General features: G+C 35.0%; 1 protein-coding gene across 1 annotated transcript; it reads left to right on the top strand.

The window, feature by feature from the left end:
* The first annotated feature begins 341 nt into the window (after positions 1–341).
* Positions 342–2,087, top strand: LOC136805804 (uncharacterized). Its single transcript, XM_067062365.1, has 3 exons — positions 342–462; positions 941–1,225; positions 1,581–2,087. The coding sequence occupies exons 1-3, from the start codon at positions 405–407 to the stop codon at positions 2,027–2,029; spliced, it is 792 nt and encodes a 263-aa protein (XP_066918466.1). The 5' UTR covers positions 342–404; the 3' UTR covers positions 2,030–2,087.
* The last annotated feature ends 20,415 nt before the right edge of the window (positions 2,088–22,502 follow it).

Raw genomic sequence — 22,502 nt, 5'->3', positions numbered from 1 at the left:
AAAAAAAAATTAATCGCCATGACATCTAGCATAAACAAAATATTTGTATAATAAATATAAATATTTAAATTTATATATACAAATATATAAATATTTGAAACTAGAAATTCTATTTTTATTCATTTTTGACGTTTCGGTGTCTTCTTTGCACCATGTATAGTAAAAAGTATAGTAAAAAAAATTCAAAACGTCAAAGAAACTTCAAGAAATGAATGAAATTAAATTTCTAGTTTTCACTTTTTTTTATCAAATTTATCTGGCCCAGCAAGAAATGTTTTCAAGTTGAACAAAACTATCAAAAATACAAGTATTGCAGTTTTCTAGATTCTTGGGAACATGCTGTATTCAAGATGCTATGAAGGGAAGAGCTAAAAATTTAAGCTATCAAGAATAATAACTGGTGTATGGGGTCATCAAGTTTTCTCAAACTGCGTATGAGGACTAAATCCCTAAAAGTGCAAGGTAAAAGTTGTTTAGATTTTTTATGCTGTGTAAAAGAATTTAGACTAAAGGTGTATATTTTTTCCATCATGCAAATTCACAACTTGCACGGGTCACCTGTGACCCTTATAAATCAACTTGTGAGCCATGTTTGGAAAATTTTTGTTTTGATTGTTTGAAGAGACATTTAATAAAACATTTTCTATTTTGGGGAAATTTGATCCGAAGGAAATAGGTTTCTCAGGGCAAAATAGTAACAAGCCAATTAACAGCATTACAGTAACTATTTTAAAGACATCAAATGAAAATGGCACCTTCTTTATAATTTTCATAGAAAAAGAAGTTCAAATTATCGGATTCTAATCAACCTTTTCAATGAATTTTCGTTTGAACGAATCCAAGAGAAGCGATCTCAAAATTCGATTAAAGTAAAAATTTCGAAATTTTTAAGAGATTATTTTTTTCGAGAGAAAAAAAAAAGGGATTATCTTCATTTTAGGGATGTTTGTAAAAGATGCTCGCTTCATATTCTTATTCATTGTCTTATTCTTGGATGCGATTAAATGTCATCTTTATCAAAAATACCTCATCCCATCACAAAGTTATACAAAAGAAGAAGAAGTTTTTCGAACGAAATCACAAACCGAATGTTTATTACGTTGTGGGAAAAGAAAATGTATGAACACCATTATTGAAGATGAAAATTGTCAATGTACAACGACGGACTGTCTGGCGAATCGAGCGGCGAGCAATGAAACGACGTCAATGGTCGAATGCTATGAATGTGAGTGGCAATGATGTTCGTTTCACCTTTCAAAGCAATTTATATTCCATGGGTCGTCACAGTCTTCTTTTGAAATATACTTGCTGATTAATTTGTATTACGGAAATACGCTTTATTGCCAACAGTTCAACCTCGGGTAGCCTATCTCTATCCCAACACACGAGTTTTTGATCACGATGTCGAGGAAAAAGCCGTGGTCGTCTGGTACAGGCAAAACCTTAGGATGTCAGCTAGGTCGAAGTGGTAAAATAGTCAGATTCGGTTTGTTGTTTTCTAACTGATTTTATAAGCTTAAAATTCTATTTTTAAAGTAAAGAGCCAGTGAGAATCACCTTATTGTAACTTCCTATTATAGCTCCGCTGTTGCCGGTGACAGCAGGACCGATTTGTTACAAAGGACGAAACAACCAATATGCTTCATTCACTATACCACACAAAGGAAAAGTCAAGGACATTAAACTCCAACATGTCTCAGGTGGGATCGAGTGTTCGGAAGACATAGGAAGTTCTGGTGCAAGTTATTGGGGTTGTCATCATTATGTTTTTACTTCAACTGATATCTTGACACTCATCACAAACAATCAAAATATACCAGTTTTTCCCCCGATTAGCCAGGGAGTAATAAAATTCACAATACCAGGTACACATATTGATTCAGATGAGATTGTTTTCACTCCTTCGTCGCCAGTGGCAGTTCAGAAGGGCGAAGAATTTCGTATTTGGAACACTGAAGATTTATATGATTCTGCTGACGGAGATAACCCTGGTACCCACTGTGTTCACGTCCTTGTCAAATTTTGCTGATATTTATAACCTCATACCTAACATTCCACACTCCAATAATAAAAAATAATAATTTAGCTAAGAAAAAATCAAAAGATTCCTATGATTCAATCCTGAGAAAAGTTGGTAACAGACGAACGAACGAACGAACGAACGAACGAACGAGCGAAAGAACGAACGAGCCAAAGAAAGAAAGAACGAACGAACGAACGAACGAACGAACGAACGAACGAACGAACGAACGAACGAACGAACGAACGAACGAACGAACGAACGAACGAAACGAACGAACGAACGAACGAACGAACGAACGAACGAACGAACGAACGAACGAACGAACGAACGAACGAACGAACGAACGAACGAACGAACGAACGAACGAACGAACGAACGAACGAACGAACGAACGAACGCAGATTAATTATAATATAGCGAATTATACCGACTCAAGTGCTTAAAATTGCTGCCAGGAAATTGGCAAAATGCTCTTGCTGATAATAAAAAAGCGGGTGCTGTTCTAATTGACTTATCGAAAGCCTTTGATTGCTTACCTCACGACCTCTTGTTAGCCAAACTTTCAACGTATGGCCTCGGAAATGACAGCCTTAAACTCATGCACAGTTACCTTAGCAATAGAAAGCACCGTGTTCGTATAAGTTCACATCTTAGTTATTGGCTTGATATTTTCTTAGGTGTTCCCCAGGGATCTATTTTAGGTCCTTTATTATTCAACATATTCATTAATGATTTATTTTACATTATTCAAGAAATCTCAAACTTTGCCGATGACAATACTTTATCCTCTACTGGCTCGAGTATTGACGATGTAAATAGAAATTTATTAAACCAATTGAAAATTCTATTAGAGTGGTTTTAGGATACCTCTATGGTTGCTAACCCTTCGAACCCGGGAACATTTAACTAAAATCTCTCTTTGAAAATCAAGGATATTGTCCTAAATAATGTTGAGGTTGTGAAACTTCTAGGGCTCAAAATCGAAGATAAGATCTCTCTTCTTCCCCACGTGACTGAGCTCTTTAAACAATCCAACCAAAAATTAAGGGCTCTTCGTAAGGTGAGAAACTTTCTGTCTGATGATCAAACTAAGATTCTTGTAAACTCTTATATCTTGTCACCTTTTATAATTACTGTTTTGTGGTAAAGGGGGAAGCAACCTTATAGACAAATGCCACTACAGAGCACTCCGTGCTATTAAAAACAGTAGTGGTGTTAGTTATGACGACTTACTAGCAGATTGTAATGTAGAGACTATTCATGCACGCAATCTAAAACTTCTGTCCGTTGAAGTTTTCAAGTCAATCCAGCACATCGGACCTAGCATTATGCATGATATTTTCAATACAGGACAATCTGCTTATACCCTATACGTTCTGGTCATACGTTAGCTTTACCATTATATGAAAAATTTGATAGTGTTTTTGCTGTAAATACTTTCGATTTCAGAGCAGTCTCTACCTGGAACAAATCACCATCCAATATTAAGAACCTAGATTCACTAAAATCTTTTAAGGCTGCTCTGAAATCTGTTTCTCCTATATACACCGGTAAAGGTTGCATTTAGAAATATGGTTCATTCTACTTTTAATGTGTTTTTAAACTTTATAAATTAATATTTAGTTTTTTTTAGTTTTTTGGATTTAATAAGACTTTACATTCATTTGTAAAATCTAGATTTTTTAGTACCCAACTCTAAATAAAGAATAAATGAAAATAATAAAATAATTTATAGGACATCCAGGTAGGTCCAAAAACATGACATGAGGGAGGGGAAGTATGGGTCATATAAAATGTTCAAAATTCAGCTAGTACTCACCGTTAACTAGAAAAACTGTCCTGCTGCGCGGACCTGACTGAATGATAGAAAGGTGCCGAGTGGTAAAACTTCAAACTAATTCGCTGGAGGACAGAATCAAGTTAATCAGGGCCAAATTTGGAGGTTCATGGATCACTCGTTGACCAAAAATGATCAAAAAACGGTCAAAATCTTAAAAAAGTGGATTTTTGTCAAATTTTTGCATTTTTTTGACTTTCTTTAGCTTAAAATCTCGCTGAAAAGACTCACTTTTGATTTTTATTTTGCTTGGCCATGAGCCCAATCCGATTCCTACGAGTTAGACCAAAAATGACGATTTCTTACTCAAACTGGGCATTACAGGAGGCTTCAACGATATCATTATCAAGGACTTACCATTAAGCTTCGCCCTTCTACATAGCCCATGTCTGATATATACGACATTGGCACTTAAAGGCGGTTAACTCAAAAATCATTTTCATTTTCTCTATATTCTCATATTTTGACTTGGAAGAAGACGCGAATATTAGTTTAAAACGGGGCATAAAGTTCAATATTTCATTTCGTGTTAAGATAATATGGAACATTTCCGTTATTTTGAAAGACAGGAGTTAGATGGAATCGAAGTTTTAGTTGAATGTTATTATGTTACTTAACAGAATCCTGCTCGTTTTACTTTACTATACTTTTTCCTGTGAAGAATACAATTTTTACCAAAAATTCCTCATCCCATCACAAAGTTATACAAAAGAAGGAGAAGTTTTCCGAACGAAATCACCCACCGAATGTTTATTACGTTGTGCTAAAAGAAAATGTATAAACACCATTATTGAAGATGAACATTGTCAATGTACAACGACGGACTGTTTGGCGAATCGAGCGGCGAGCAATGAAACGACGTCGATGGTAGAATGCTACCTAAGTAAGTAAAAATCTATTATCTATATATAAATACCTCTTTATTCATTAAATAGCCTTTCAAAAAAATCTGTTTTTTCTACACCAGCTAAATAAAAGAAATCAACCTATCTGCTTATTTCAATATCTGATGCAGTTAATCATAAATTTTTGAGGGTCAATAACACCAACAAGGAACGAATTCTACAAAAATGAAAAACAAAACAACTTCATCAGTATTTCACGCCTCTGCGTTTATTAGAAATTAACAAGTTTTCTAGACTGGAGTCGTTTATAATGCGTGTAATACTAATAATACCAATACTAATAATAATAATACGGGATTTAGTTTGTATAAACGACTGGAAGAATCCGGTGTTCCAGCCTTATAGATACCGGGCCTAGCTACGCAGAAACTTGCGTAGCGAGAAAACAATTTATCAAGCAACAACAAACTCTCAAAACGAAATCAACTCAAATGAAAAACTTTCAATACACAAATCCACACATATTCTTTCTTCTCAAGAATTATTTTGAGCAGGAAAAAATTATAATTGCAATATTGAAACTTTTCTTTTGTTTAGAGTTAGTGCACAAAGGTTTCTAGACGACTAAAATTGTTCCATTCATTACTTTTTGCTTTATTTCTACTATGTATAAATTAGTCGTCTAGCTTGCTAGACTACAAGTTTTCCACCCTTAGCTCAAATAACCAAATAATAGTATAGTCGTGTTAAACCAGTATATTATACATTTCAATGCAGGTCCGGTAAGCCCAATCACAACCACACCAATCTGTTACCAAGGTAAAAACAGCAAGTACGCCCCTTTCAAAATACCATATAACGGAGACGTCAAGTATGTTCAATTGCATCACCTTTCTGGAGGGATAGAATGTGGCACAGGGTCGGGTAGCTATGGTAAAAGTTTTTGGGGATGTGACCACGCATCCCATGTATCGGATCAAATTTTTACAGTCATCACTAATAACAAAAATGAAGTTCTTTTTCCAACAGTGAACGGGAGAGTTCACTATATTCACATGCAAGGTACACACATCAATGCAAATGAATTGACATTGAAGCCACAGAAACCTGTGGAAGTTCAGAGAGGTGATGAGTTGAGAGTATGGCACACTGAGGACTTATTCAAATTGCATGAGCGGGATAATTCTGGTGAACATTGTATCAGTGTTTCTGTTAAATTTTGCTGATGTATTTAACGACAAACTACAGGAATACAACAAGAACATTGCCACGTGTTACCTTCTTTTGAAAAAGATACCCAGATGATATGACTTTGAAAGTTCAACGTTTTCCCAATGACAGCTCTACAGTCAATAAAGCATGTTCAACAGAATTTCAAATAATTCTATATATTTTGAAGCTATTATTAGTCAGCCCCGGTGACTCTTCAAATCGGTTCGACCATTTTTTCCATCCACCGAGGATTTGGATTCAAGTTTTAATTCCGATTTCGGATTATTTTCGGGAAACAATTTATTGGGATTACTTAGCGCGAAAATAATTAAATAATTTTTGTTCGTAAAAATAGATGAGAAAAGTAGTCGTTGGTATAACATATAAGAGCCCCCCAGCGGACCCTCAATTCACGCAATCGCGCAATTTCTTTTTCGAAATTTGCGCATTTACGCAAATTTTCCTCGAGTTTCACGCATAACCCGATTTTTCAGAAAATCGGAAATTTTTTGGGAAAAATCGGGGATTCATTGGAAAATCGGGACCACTGCACATACTCGGTGGAAAAAAGGGAAAATTCAAGTATTCACGCTCAAAATAGCCTAGATTCGCGCATTCACGCAATCAAAGAGTGGATTTTTTCAAAAAGAGTGTTTTTTCAATTTACGCATTCACGCATTTTTTTTAATTCGTGCATTCACGCAAACCGCTGGGGGGCCTCATATAAAAAGACAGGTATAAAATAAAGAATTTTTTTAAAATATTTTTTTCGTTTTGTTTTTCAATTAATTAAAGATACTTTTGTTTTGTAATGAATAGAGCTAATAAATAAAGAAAGCGATTTTTAAAGAAATTGTTCTTCTCTTCGAATAATGATGCTGTACTCCCGTTATGTAGACTATTTCTTCTATCTGGGTTTTGTCATTGTACAATAAGGCCCATTAACGGGCCCCTGAATAGAGCGTTACGAACAACAATTGGGGGGAGGGGGTACCTAGGCGAGGGAAAGGGTATGTACAGTCCTTAAGAATGCCTTTATGGAACCTGGCAGTCCTTGTAGGGGAAAAATCAGAAACTTAAATTTCAGTCAACTTTTTGCCCCTAGAAAGATCGAAATTTTGTCAAATATGTCCGAAAAAAGAGTCGTAAAATTCACAAAAATTATCCTTTTTTCCACCTTTTTAGTTCCGGTAAGGTCCGAGGTCAGCTCGCCATAGTGCCCTCTTGGCATGTGAAAGCTATTAGAAAGAGCAAAGAATGATAAAATTATTTCATTCTAATTCCCTTAGGCGAGATAAATTTGCTCTACCGACCTCTGATTTGGACGAATTTCACTGTGCGCTCTCCAAGGCTTGATCTTTTATTTGTACTTGTCGCCTTAGCCTTTTGGGCTGACTCTCCAGCGCAGCTGGTTTATTTATTTTCAAAATGTAGAAAAGATTCGAATATATTATGTTACATGAAGCTGATATTTCTTAATTACAGACCTCCTCTTAATGTGAATCTCAATTTGCGAAATCATTTACAATTAAAAGAGCTCGTTAAAGACGATAAAATGAAAAGGAAAAACAGAAATTCGAGGAGAAAAACCAGACCAGTTTAAAAATAAAACCCTTGATAATAATTTCAGCTATGTTTGAAAAGTTCAAGAATGGCAAGCATGAAGTGTGTTATTGGAATAATATTTTCAATATCAAGTGCCATTTTATTTTGTAAAAGTTGTAAAGGGTACAATATTTACCAAAAATTCCTCATCCCATCACAAAGTTATACAAAAGAAGGAGAAGTTTTTCGAACGAAATCACCCACCGAATGGTTATTACGTTGTGGGAAAAGAAGATCTATGAACACCATTATTGAAGATGAAAATTGTCAATGTACGACTTCAAACTGTGTAAAAGAAGAATCTGAAGCAAGTGGAAATCCTTCAAATGTTCAATGTTATCAAAGTAAGACGTTCGTCATTTGCCCTTTAATACAACTACATTAAGTGTGTGTACTTATTGAAAGGTTAAGGAAGTGATTGTCCTCATCAGGTCACTGTGACGGCTTGTCATTCATGAATATTGAATATGGCTGTTAAACGACCCTGGCATAAACTCAGAAGAGAACTTTTTGCGGCTTCGAAGGCTTACTTTGTTTGATACAGTTTACTCTCGCTAATTCGAAGTCGAATGAGAGAAGTCTAACTTGTTCGAATAAGAGAAGTATTCGAATTGTATAGAGTATTTTACGAGGGCTTCCTTTTGACGGGGTTCCAGAATTAAATTCGAATTACAGAAAAATTCGAATAATAGAAGTTCGAGACAGTAATATCTTACATTGCTAAATTAAAGTTTCATTTTTAGCTCCATTTATACCACCCACATTAACACCGATCTGTTTCGAAGCGAAGAACAATCAATATGCTTCATTCACAATCCCACTAAAAGGGAAAATCAACTCTATCAAACTCCAACATGCCTCCGGTGGCATAACATGCCTCCGGTGGCATCAATTGTTCCCCAGTTTACAATGGAGGTCAAGGCTTGAGTAATTGGGGTTGTCACCATACAAGCTATCGAGAAGACGAAACTTTAACCGCAGTGACCGATGCAAGCGATCAGATCATCTTCCCAAACATTGGAAACTCAATTTCATCATTCAAATTCAAGATACCGGGTGCTTTCCAAAATGACGAGGAGTTGCCGTTGACACGAGACGAGCCTTTGGTGGTGGAGAAGGGTCAAGAGATGAGAGTTGGGAGCAAACAGAATTTGTTTAAGAAGTTCGAAGATAACAATACAGGAAAACATTGTGTGTTGGTTTTTCTAAAGTTTTGCTGAGACTAAAATGTTGAAAGTGTTATTGGCGTTTTCTATTTCCCAGGTCACGAATAAACCATTTAAAGCACCTGCAACTTCTGTTGAGTCTAAACCGATCATTAATTTACATTTTAGATTTAGAATCAATATTTCCAATTGGTGGATAATTTGTTAAAGTAAACAAAATATTAGGATGATGTGTCTGGAGATGTAACTCGAGCTAAATGTTGCTCAAAAAAGAAGAAAGGTTAGTTAGTTAACTCAGTTAGCCCTTAATTAAACAGTTAGCCCTTTCCTGACTCTGTAGGTCAGATACTCTTGCTTCGAAACGTTTGCCGATTGCTGCTTTTAGAGCGAATTTTTGCACTTGTTTCGAATTGAATGTTGAGGTAAAGCGAAATACCGCATCATATTTTCATTGTGTGGCGCCTACAATACCAACATTGCTAACGAGATAGGCGTAAAGCTTCCTCGACCACATTTAGAATCAAATAATTTGCATTGACCTGAAGCCACCACCCACTTAATTGAATGTCGAGGTTTTAAGAATTACTCATGGTCTTAAATCAAATTTTATTGCGATTATAATAATTTGTAATTCTATTAGTCAGCAAATTTCACTGTAAAAGATATAGTACCCTCCATAGAATAATAGAGCAAATTACTTTCACTCAAGCACTAAAAGATATCCTTAAAATCAAAGTTTCAAGATGGTAGAACACATGAGCTGTTATGACAAAGACGTGTGGGGCAATAAACTCCATGCACATTCTTTGTGAGTGAGTAAAAGTATAAGCGTAAAGGCAATAAAACGTTTCAGACGCACGAAGCACCACAAGGAAGGAAATGAATTTCAACCGACACTGGTCTTCACCATGACAAACTTCACCGAAAATTCGCATAATTTCTCTTCATAGAAAAGGTGCATCAAATTGCGTGTTTATTTTTTATTAAAAAAGTGGAGTAAAGATGACCTTCACTGAGCCCTGGTTGCACGCGGATATTTACACTAACTTAAAAAAATAACTTGAGTAGTTTGACCACGAGAATTATTTTGCGGAATGTATAAAATTGGAAGCTTAGCGGGAGAAAGAGAAAGAGGAAAAGTGGACGAAAGTTAAAAGTGAAGTCTTTGCGAGGTTGATGAAAACTCAGACCGGTGATCAAGAAGCATTAAGGGTGATTTCCTCTACCAGTATTTTATAATCACTGATGCAATTTATTAACAAAAATTCTCTCAAACAAGGAAGATAGAAGATAGACGGCTTGTGAGGTGTTGTTTATTTTAATCAACTTAGTTTGTGCTTGAAGGTTGATTTTGTTACATTTGGCATAATGAAGAAATATACATCCATGAAAACAGGTAGGTGTCTTTATTCTTCGTCTATCCAATAGATTTAGATCTCAGAGTTAAATATTTAGGGTAAGATTTTTCACAATGCTTTCATCTAAAAAGAGGTGCAGCGTCTCGAAAATTCTATTCATATAAAGCTATTCATGCATCACGCAAAATTACCCATAAACAAAGCTTTTGGATTTTGTTCTATGGATTTACAGGCTATGTTAATATGCAAACAGATCCTGATTATTCCGCGCATGTCATCTTGGTCATGGCTCTGTAAAGGAACACAGGTTAGCGGATCGATTTGTTGATTTTCATCCAGATTTGGATTTAGTGAAAGTGTTGGTTGGCTGAAGCAACGCAATCAGACCAAAATCATACGCCAATCACAAACATAAATACTGTATTAGAGCAAAGCAAATTTTTTATGTATTGGCTGGACAACCAAGTCAGATCATCACATTCAACATATCCTTTTAGAACAGTGCGTGGTGTGTGCTGAATGGATGATCTACCATAAGATTAGGGCCATATATTACAGACCTTTTCAGACCAAAGAAGGTTAATAAAAAATGTAATTCACACCATGAAGTCCTCTAATTTCAAAATTTGAAAATAAATTAATTTGAGTTTGATGCGAATAGAGTAATGACCAAATTATTCCATCTTAGGTTTTTCCGTGGGTTTTCCATAAAAATTTCTACTTTAATTAAGTTCTCATGTACATCTAATATCTAAATACTCTCATCAAGCCTTCTCTAAGAATTTGACCGATTTTCTCGCCTTTTCTTTTAAATTAAATGCTTAGCACAAATCCTTAAGATTTCAAAATCACAATTTGATAGAAGTTAAATACACCCCTTCTCACAGACCCACTGTGACCCCTTCCCACTGGGAAAATTAGCCAAAATATCGTCCCCAGGGGAAAATTATACACAAATCTTCACTGCAAAATAGTGTGCTATTTTTTCCGTCCCCACCGACTTTTCTGGCTCGAAAACAATAGATTTCAAAATCCCCGGCCATAAAACCCCATCGAGTTTTGGTCCGTTATTTGTACACCCACTGACTGAAAATCCTACCACTCCAGGGGAATAAGGCGGGTCATTGGAGATCAAAATTCTTGCAACGTTACAAATCATTTTCAGAAGCTCATTTTGGGCTTAAACGAAGCGTATATCTAAGTAGAATAAGATTCAGTCTAGGCAGATGTTTTTTTTATTTTGATATTTTGCGTAATTCGCAAAAATTCTCAATTTTGCGCTATTTTGATGACGTCATAAAAATTGAAATTCCAATAACTTTTGAAATCTTTTGAAAATTTGCATTGAAATGCATCTTTGTTGAAAATTTGAAATTATTTTGATGATTCTATCAAAAGTTATTGGAATTTCAATTTTTATGACGTCGACGAAATAAATAGCCTTAATCCCCTGGAGCAGGTCTGTGAAAAAGAGGTGTTTAAATTCTCGAGGAAGATATAAAAAATCCCATTTTCGATTTCTGCTCTATCCACGCAACGATTAGAGGTAACTTTTCAAATTTGGAAAGTATTCACATGTTTTAGAATTACTGTGAAAATAGTAATAGGACAGTTCTTCAAGATACTGACTAATATTTTTTTATGATAATAACACCTCTGCTAATATGGAACTTCTTCCCACAGTGAGAATGAAAATTTCTATCGAAATCCCAATGTTCCCAGAACAAAAAATCCCTGTGGAGCTGATTTTCAAATGCGGATAAAAGCAAAGTGAATTTTTCCCTTTTTTCCCTATAATATAAAACGAGCTGTCAAACTCAAATTTTATCAAAAGTTAAAGCCATGCTTGTTTTCGCTGCAGTGTATTTTGAGGCAGACAAAATGGTTTGAATTTTACTCATAAAGTGCAAACTTTATGGACCAACTCAGCTTATCCACTAAAAGAGTAAAAGAGTAAGACTACAATATAATAAATGATACCTTCAGTCTTGAGAATCACATTCATTACTGTTTTTTTTGTACAAAATCCGGCGATGCTTCAAATAAAAAAGCCCGTTTTCTCGTTTTTTGTCATTAATGACGTCGTAATTTGCCCTTTTGTTTCCAACATTTTCAGATAAAAGCTGTGATGTTTTTTACAAAGAGTATTATACTTGGTAAGGGCTGACGTCAGCAAAATTTTAGTTTTAAGGCTTGCATTCCTCAATTTTTCTTCCTTGACACATCAGGACAGGAATTTCAGGACTAATTTCACAAAATGCAATCTTCGCAAACAATCTTCACAAACAATCTTTAGTGTTTTTAATTTTTACAATCATAGTTGTTCAACAACAGCGCACTAATTTATGTTTGTTTAATCCCCGTCAAAATTTTACTCTAAGAACCACGGTTTTGGAGATAGCCACATGATATGAGATCCACCCACGATTATTTTGCAAATCAGAATTTGGCCTTTCATTAAGATACTAAAATGTGTAATTAAAAACCCTCGCATCTCATCATCAACGTCTATGAATGGCTCAAGGAAATTGTCGCAATACCAATGCCAATATTCTACATTCTATGTGCCTACTAATTCAATGATTAAGAAGTAAACAACAAGCTCGTCATCGATGACAACTCATTTAAAAACGATTAACTGTGAAATCAATACTCAAACCCCAAACATACACCACTCTGACCGATACGTGCTCATGTAAAACCAATGGGCTGCCGTAATTTCCCTGCAACATATGGGCTGTCAGAAATATCAAACTTCTATACTGCAGAAAATTAAATTGAATTTAGATTGTGATAAAATCGATATTTTTGTGCGCTAGGTCACAATTTCATATTTTAAAATCTCTGAAAAATCTAGAGAGGTGCTTAAGAATTTTTTCAATATTTTGTATTGTGTTGTTTCAAAATGATTTCAAAGTTATATTTTGCCTTTAATCGCTCTCATCGAAAATTCAAGCTGAAATTGTTTTTAAACCTGGTCTAGTTTCGTAAAAACTTTATTGGCTGAAGTAGTTTTATTTTTTCTAAAAGTTTGCGGTACCATGATTTTCGACAGGATAACGACGCCTGGGTTTTTTATTAAATTAAGTAAAATTTAATAGATGATAAAAGATTGTTCACGGAAATTATACCATTGTTGTTAAAGAAACATATCAATTAAAGACCGGTTAAAATACCATACACAATTTTTTCGTTATGGAAGGAGAAAAAAAAGTTTTAATTTACCGCGTACTTAAAAAAACATCAAGAAGTGCATTAACGGGACAACATTTGAGCGGAATCTCATTAAAACGAAAACTACATTGCGCAACATCCTTACACTCCTACCATTCACAAATTCCATTCTCATGATTCAATATGTCTCAAAAGAATCGCCTTCCTTCACCAGAATCAATGTGATATTCATAAATCAATAAACTTGAACGCTTGAAGGACAGCTTGGGTTGAGTGATTGGGAATGATTGACCAACAAAAATAGGGCAATACGCACATGAATTATTATCTAAAACCCAAAAACCTATACTAACAAAAATTAAAGGGGTGGGCAGTAAATGAGGAGTAAGTTGGTGACTGGAAAGAAATTAGCAAATGAATGGACGGCAAAGTAAATGAATGGTAAATTAGAGAGCGGATGCCATGCGCGTGCCAACATAATTTGATACAATTCTTTCTTCAACAAAACTCTAAATTTGTAGTTGACAATATCTAAGGAAGAGTACTTTGGATGATGAATCAACTATTCTTTAAAAAAAAAGGAAAAAAGATGGTCAATTATTAGATTTCCCTTTTCAATCAAATGCAATACTTTACTTAGAATTGAAATATTTGATGCCCTTCCACGTGACAAGTGAACAGGATATCAAATCCTTCCTACATTCATTGGCTGTATACTACCAGGTATGCCAATCTTAACTTCACAAAGGGGCTGGGTTCGATTTTAACAATGTCAAATGTCAGTATTGTACTGTTGTGTCACGTCAAAACAATGACTTGTACCATTCGACGCTCTTTCCGCTCTACAAAACTAAACGTACAATCCTTTCTTTATAAAACTTTTTGAACAAAGATGTTGGGTGTATATTAAGTAATTTCTCCGAACTATTATGTTGTATATTTTGAGTTCTCAAAGATATTGTTCAATATAACAGTCATTATTAATCCTTTGGTCCAATATATTTCCCGATTTTTTCAAAGATGATTTAAGGACCGTTAATTTCCGAGGCAAATTATTTAACGTTCATCACAAGATCCCTTGTCATGAAATTAATCATCCGAAAAAGCCATTTTGACATCCGCTAATGGGTAATATCCAATCAAGTGTGGTTGTAACAGAATAAGTTACATTCAAACATTTTATTGATGTTCAAAGTTTGAGGTTTGCTAAATAACCTCACTTCTGTCAAGGCGCATTGATTTATGATCGCAAAAATTCATCTTTGAAGTGGTCGTCCTATGGGACAGTCAAATGATAAATTTAGATTGTGAAGATATATTTAGTAGAAGGCGTTTGAGCAGTCGTCGCTATCTTAATTCCGATAGATCATAGTCGAAGAGGCACTTTTATATCGGCTTGCCTTTCAGAACAATCAGAGGAATTTGTATTGTTTGGTTGTTTGATTGACATCTTGTGAAAGCATTAAATGTGATTTCAGAAAGGTTTGTTCGTCATTACTGAATGAACGATTTGATGAACAAACACTCACCACACATAACAAATTGAATTTGATTATCCAAAAATCATGAAAGGTTCGTTTAGAAAATGATTTTGATGATTTCAACTTTACTTTGATAGATGGCTTCGTTGAATTCTTGCATACTGGAGACCTTTTAAATTCAATGCAATAGGCTCGGACGCATTTCATAAGCATTTAGTTTTTGGATAAGCGAGTCCAGCCCAAATATTAAAATCTAAATGAATGATGTCATCAGAAATAAACTAATGAATTGATCAATTTTATGTTTTGGCTGTATGGAATGCTTAGTGGGTATACAGAACCTACTAGTCACTCATGTCAAAATAGAAGAATAGGATTTTGGGGGATAAGACTTTAGGGGCTCATTCAGCTTTGATGTTTACGAATGTTTCTTTTTTCATTTAGATCTTCTGGTCATCGTTTTGGTATGTGCATTTCTGTTTGGGATTTCAAGTTGTGAAAGCAAATATCTTTCCAATCGTCAACTGAAACCCAAGAAAATACAATCGGAAACAAGACCCAAATCGTTTATTACATTACGACAACGTAATTGTCATGATGTTTGTCGGTTTAAACATAGACTTTGCAATGATATTGCATCGATGAAGAAGATCAGGGAAGAACAGATCATCTGCACAGCTTCGAAAACTACTTGCTTGCTCAAATGTTCAGCATTGAAATAATTGGACACAGACATTATTCACCATAAAAAGGAAAACCAAACTCAGTATTTTAGTTTTTTTGTATAAAATTTTAAATTATAGTATTGACAGAATCAGCTCTTGTAAATAAAGACACTTTATTCGAATATTTAGAAGTAATACTTTTTAAAAGATGGACGACCTATATTTTAGGGAAATTTAAACACATTAAACTTTTTTTTTATTCTTGTCCCTGTTCTCGTTAAAAGAGATAATTGAAACCAGGTCCTTCCATAGTCTATTTGTTTATCCACTAGGAAAAATGATGCAGTAGCTCAAATGTTATTTTCAAAGTAACTGTTAAATGGAGTGTGAAGATGACCTTTTGCATCGTTTTTGGTGACATTTATTCTCCCTTTAGCTTCCAAAGATTTAAAAACAACCTATTCTCGTTATGAAGAAGTTGGCACTAACACAACGCCTGCTCTTGAATAACGTCCAATGAAATATTAGAAAGGACAAAAGAATATTTCAATCTTTTATTTTGTAACGATTTCTTAGAATTCCAACGCGTTATTATCTGGATATTGGAAGGGTGTGACTGGGGAAGGGCTAAAGTGGTAAGAAAAAAGTGGAAGGCTGAACCGGGAGACAAACTAGTGCTTAACTTTCTTTGGTCGACAAATAATAAAATTGAAAAATATTCAACATTTATCATTTCTAAAGATTTTACACCCCCTTCTCACAGACCCGGTGGGATCTTATCAGCCAGTGGGGGTAAAAATAACGAACCAAAACTCGATGGGATTGATATTCCTTTTTTTCTTTATGGCCATTGTTTTCAAGCCAAAAAATTCAGTGGGGATAAGAAAAATAGCACAATATTTTTCAGTGCGGATTTGCTTATCTGATTATTTTCAGCGGGGACAAAAATTTGAGAATAATTTTCCACTGGTGACGATATTTTGGCCCATTTTTCCAATGGGAAGGGTTCCCAGTGGGTTTGTGTGATTTCGTGTGATTGCATGTTACTTTTTCCACTATTCGAAGGTATAGCCTTTAAGTGAAGACCCCGACTGCCCTCCTATTGCCAAATGACCAACCACTTACCCTTATGACTGCCTGAACGCAAGTTCCTGAGTATGTCCTATTATAATACTTAGCTTATAGCGAAAAAGAAAGAATTTCTTAATCTTTCACCAAGCAACTATCCTCTAGAGGTTAAGCATATTTTGAACGGAAGCTTAGCTAAAGATTTTTGAAATTCTTTGGAAAAGATAATTTCTCAGCAAATGAACTTTGAACATTTTAACAACTAAGATAATATGAAAATGTTGGGGCGTATTAGACAACTGAACAAAAGTGCAACCTGATAGGAAATGAGCGATCAAATGAAAGTGTTCGAAGAATGTTAAACATCCCTTTGATCGACACCGGAAAATGTTCGACTTTTCAAAAGTCAACCTCGATATCCTAAACTGACGAAATGAAATGAAAAACAGGAAAATACCTTGCATTAGAATTTAAAATCAAGGGAGTTTAATACACCATTATTGTTTATGATTGAAAATATTTCTAAAAAATTCTTTGAGTCTTGTTTAAGTCAATGTTCTTCAAATGTTGTACGGGATAAAAGCACCAGCGCTGAATTGAGGGAGCAAAATATCGGAGTAAAATGACGTTGTGTTCCATAGTTGGAAAACGTGGAAATGGTTAAAGTTGACGTGCTGAAAGTATTCTTTTAAAATCCATTTCGAGACAATTTAAAATAGAATTTTTGGAAAAAAAACTAAATGTTTCAAAAATAGTTCTTCTTGGTTAAAGATTGAGGGATGACGGTGCCATGGAGCATTACCTTTCTTTATTCCACTTTTCAATAAATGAAATAATTCTCCGAAAGGTAGACCATAATTTCTCCAATTTCAAAGGACTTAATAATATTACAAGGGTTGTGTTAAAAAATGAAATTTCCAAGAGTTTTTCATTTTGCCAGAGAGCCACACTTTTACCAGAAGGTTTTTGCAATGTAATCGCTTCTACTGATTATCAAATGGAACAATTTGTTTAACAAACTTTGGCAAGCGTACATCACCAACATCGCCATACCATACATATGGGTCGTTTCAAACCCTCCAATGGGAATAATGAAAAGTAAGCTCTCCCTCAAGAGAAAAAAAGAAAAAATCTAAAGGAAAATGTCCAAATTTAGGAGCGATAATTGTGAATAAATAAGGAGGTGAAATCAGAACTTCCGATTGCTTTAATTGACAAGTTCTTTTGAGAATGATGGAGCGCTCATTTTGTGTTTCATTTCAAGCAATTCCACTGGAATGTTCACCTTGGCAAGTCATCATCGTCCATCATTCAAAAGATTGACAACTTAAATGACATCTCTCTGCTGCTAATATTTCTTCGACATTTTGTATGAGTTTGAGAAGAAGAAGTTACGAGCACTCCTGTTAGCCTTAATTAAATGTCATGAATTAAATTCAGATTTTGAGTAAAATCAGTGATTAAGTTGATTAAACGAACCAGCTCAACAAGGTAGTGACCAACTAAGAATGGAGAAATCAGGGACACGTGGCAACTGAAACCTATAGGATTTTAAAATTTAATTTTACGAGTTAATCCGTTTTAAATCAAGTACTCAATTAATGAAACATTAAGGTATTAAAATTGATGATACGCTTAACGAGGCCTTGTCTGCATCTTAATGACCTTCAATACGAACACTAATTAGATATAGGCCATTAGATAAGGCATTTTACAACAAATCTCCATTTCAGTAATGCGTAAATGAGTACCTTTCGGCGGACAATATTTCGACCGCATTTTCAATCACAAACCAATCCAAAACGACTTCTCAATAATCTGTCTGAAACCAAACACAATACGGAGAAATATGACATTACAATTTTTGGTCCCATCGTTACTCTCGATTGTTACATGCTGATTGGCCACAAATTTTCGTACGATTTTTTCAAAAACTGAAAAACAAATCATTTATGTTAAAGACCTCAATTGGTTCAATTGATTCTAGATTTATCAATTAGAAGAACACTAGCATAAACAAGGATTTAAGTCGACCTCACAAGTGGAAAAAGCCATTATCTGATGAGTCATTAGTTATAAGAGAGTGATGACATTGGCGTGGCACAGTCAAGACATCAAATGAGTCAATTACATCAAATCTTGTGATTAATAATGCCTTGCAGAGTGAGGAAATAGAAAGAGCTTTTCCGCTAAAAGTTTAGATAGATACAACATTATGTAACAAATATCTTGCAGTGCACCTGCTACAATAGTGATTTGCCAAAAATAAAAGAATATCTAAAACTGTGAATTCGTGAACTTCCTTCTGCGAAAATAAACCTAAAGTAGACGAAGTGAAAATGTAATCAAATTGAAACATCTAGACAGTCTTCTTCCAAAAAGAAACAGAGAAAATTGATAATGTTCGGAAATTTCATTAGCACAGTCTTCGTAAAATTTTCAGTCCTTTGACTGTGTCGAAAAAAAGCTTACGTATAATAACCATAAACCTGGGGTGATATTATTGAATAATTTTTTCGAAAGTCAATGATAAATGATTTCCCTTCTTTCTCCATCGAAAGAATTCTTCAAATAAAAATAAAAATTCAAACAACCATCGAGTTGATCAAACAAACAGACGCAATAATTCAATTTCATTAGAAGTGTAAAAAAGTTCGTTTTGAGCTGAAGAAAATCACAAAGTTTGAAAAACGGATGAACACATGCACGTTTGTAAGGAATGGTGAAGTTCGACTGCTTCCCGTTCTTAATGAACAGATTTTCAAATGAAAGTGAAGCATACAAAATACTAGGAGGAGGAGAGAATGAAGAACAACCACAAAATGAAATAGGTTTTGGCGCCTTGGAGGCTTTTATGCTTCTCGTGTCAGCCTTCATCATTTCCAGCAATTGTGCCTTGATCATCGGCGTCCGAAAGACAAGCAAACACATCTCATTACCTCAGAAACTTTACATTTGGTTAGCTCTAACCGATGCTGTCTTTGGTTTGATAACAGCCCCATATTTCATTATCATCACAAAAACTGGACATCGAACTTGTACAGCTGAAGGAATCGGAACAGCTTTTTCAACATATTCGTTCACGATGGGCATGGGAACTTTATTCGCAATTTCAATGTTGAGAAATTTCGCCATTCGAAAACCATTACTGAGGATCTCACAAAGGACGGTCGTTTACTGCTTATTAGTGTGGAATGGCTATATGGTTGGTAAAGGAGTGATGACATTTTTCGTACACCATCCAGCCTTCACCAGTGAGGTATTAGCAGATATCTATTGGTGGGCTGTCTCTATAACAACGTCCATTGAAATCACCATCATTTTCCTTCTTAACTCTTTCTCACAGAAAAGTCTCAAGAGAAAGGACTCGTTTTCGGAGTTGGGCAAAGGAAAACGTAGACATCAAAGCGCAGTCAAAACATTAGCTTTAATCTCGATTCTTTATGCATTGTGCTATCTACCCATCATCATTTTCTATGCTTTTCTTGCCATCATTGTCGGTGATCGAGATTCAGATCCGCAAAATTTTTACATGGCAAGGACTCTTTATCCCCTGTTTCATTCACCCATGGTTTTATGTTCAGGACTGAATGCTATCGTGTATATGTCACGAAGCAAAGACATCAAAACATATTATAAAAAATTACTCTTTGGCAGATTTGACAAGTATAGAAACTCAGGGAATGTGGAATTGAAAGGTGTTCAATATTTGAACTCGCAAAGTGGATTTTCATCACCCTTTACCAGTCCCATGAACGAAAGAAAAGTTTAATATTTATGGATTATTAACCGAAAAGCCGGTCTCTCTGGCAAAATATCGACCTCGTTCGCTCGTATTGGACCTCGCTTCGCTCGTTCCAATACGTCGCGAACTCGGTCGATATTTTGCAAGAGAAACAGGCTTCTGGGGTTGATAATCCATTTATAGCCCTGCAAAAATAAAGTAATAAAAGTAATTGACATTTTAACGATGTCAATTTCATAACTGGTCACTTTGGAGAAATATTGACCGGCCACGTGACATTAATCATCCAATCAGTTTTTTTAAAAATGATTGACAGTTGTATTGCAGGGCTATAAGCATTTGTATGTTTATATGTTTCATATTGATTTGAGAAAAAATCAATTGAAGAAATAAGATGTGAACTTACCGCTAAACCAGTCTATAACTTCATTTCGGGTTTCTTTTAACGGTTTCTGAATGGAAAGAGGTTTGACTTTAGTTATTCATCCAAAGGTACAATAAAAAAGATTTCAATGGACAACCCTGGTTTCACAAATCCATTGGGACTCTACTATGCAGTGGAAAAATAATTGGGAAATTCTTCCGAGAAAAAAATACTTTACTATTTCCTCCTTACCAGGTAACTACAGTGATCTCTCACCTTTCGAGTAAACCGACAGAATCTTTTGAGCTAATTGTTAATAATATGTATATCCCATCATCATACTTCTCATTCGAAATATCCCGACTCCTTCATGACGTCACTCAGACAGTGAATAAAGAAAAATACCGAAATATAAAAACATTTTTAGCAGGGTGGGTCATGCAGTTGGTACCAGACAGCATGACGATTAGTACCGTGGTGGTGGGTCATATTTGATTTTTGGAATTTGCAGTTCTGTAAAGGGTGGTGTAATATAAATTTTAACTTAATCAAATGCTACTTTTAGGGTACTAACTACTATGAGGGGTGGTGTGCTATAAATTTCAGGTCAATTAAATGGTACCTTTACTGACCTTTAGGGTACTAATTGTAAAAAAGGCTGGTCTTATCCAAATCAATAAGCCTTTTTCAATGTAGGAGCTTTCTTTGTTTTACTCTCCAGACTCACCAAATCAGCTTGAATCTTAAATTCCATTCAAAGATTGCTTGTTTTAAAATTATGTGCAGTTAAATTGCCAGCTCTTTGTTTTTATTAAGTTGTGCATCACTACAATATCTTCTTAAGCTTTTCTCGCAGTCTTTCGTCAAACAATGCAAAAGTGATATTTTTTATTTCTGGGGTTTTAGACGTAAATAATGTTGTGCAGACTTGACATTAAATGTTGGGCCTTGTAGCTTTGTATCATATATATGTTAGGCTTTGTGTTTATCATAAATCAAATAGAGAAAAATTACCAAGGTTAGTGTCAGCCCCAGGGCTGCCTAGGGTACTAACATGTTTCAAATAGTGATTACTTTGAGTTTCGCCTACTCAAGACCGCTAAACAGGGCAGAAGAGGGGGTGGTGCCAGCCTGGCAATAGTCAAATGCACTTAGTACTGCGGGGTACTAGGTGCAAAAAGAGGGGGTGTCAACCTGCAAGGAATAGGCAGGTAAAAGAGAAATTCAGAGCGAAAATCTGAGATTTCAAATCATCAGAATGTCAGTTTGAGATTTTTTACTAGTCTCAGGATTATTTCGTCGTTATTATTTCAGGATGAAAAGTACCCAAATTTCCCCGACAGAGGACCTAATGTCTAAAATCTCGTCCACGTTATTATTTGTGTAATTCTTCTCTTCCGCAAACCGTGACCAACCACCGCCTAAAAAGCGTGTCGTTGACGTGGTTACAGTAAACACTTCATATTATATGAACGACGAGAAGTTGCGTTTTCGCAACCGGAAAGTGATCGTTTTATTAAGTGATGGTATAAAAATAAACAAACACATCAGAGCAACGAAATAGATGTGATGCAAAAAGGATATCAAGATACTTTAAAAACAAACAGTGCACTTGTAACAAGAAGGAGGATAAATACATAGTCAAAAGGTGAAATGATGTGTTGTGATGTACTTGGTGTTAAGAAGCTGTCAAGGCTAGTCTTTTCGTGATAAAAAATTGTAGAGTTCAAACTAAATAAACGACTTTGATAAAATTGCTACCATTTGGATAAAAAGGTTTGAGGACTTTTTCCTGGAATCGAACTAGCGACTGTGAAATGTGGTAATATTTCAGCGATGAAGCCAAAACGACAAAAACTGCTTATTTTGACCATCGTTATCTTTTATATACTCGACAATACTCATGCTTGTGGAATAGGTTGTAATTTTATTTACGATATCTGCATCAATAACCAGAAT

The sequence above is a fragment of the Clytia hemisphaerica genome, unplaced genomic scaffold, assembly GCF_902728285.1.
Source record: "Clytia hemisphaerica strain Z4C2 unplaced genomic scaffold, Clytia hemisphaerica genome assembly, whole genome shotgun sequence".
In the NCBI taxonomy this organism is placed as follows: Eukaryota; Metazoa; Cnidaria; class Hydrozoa; order Leptothecata; family Clytiidae; genus Clytia; species Clytia hemisphaerica.
Note: the sequence above shows the minus strand (reverse complement) of the source record. Positions and strands in the feature narration are given on the sequence as shown.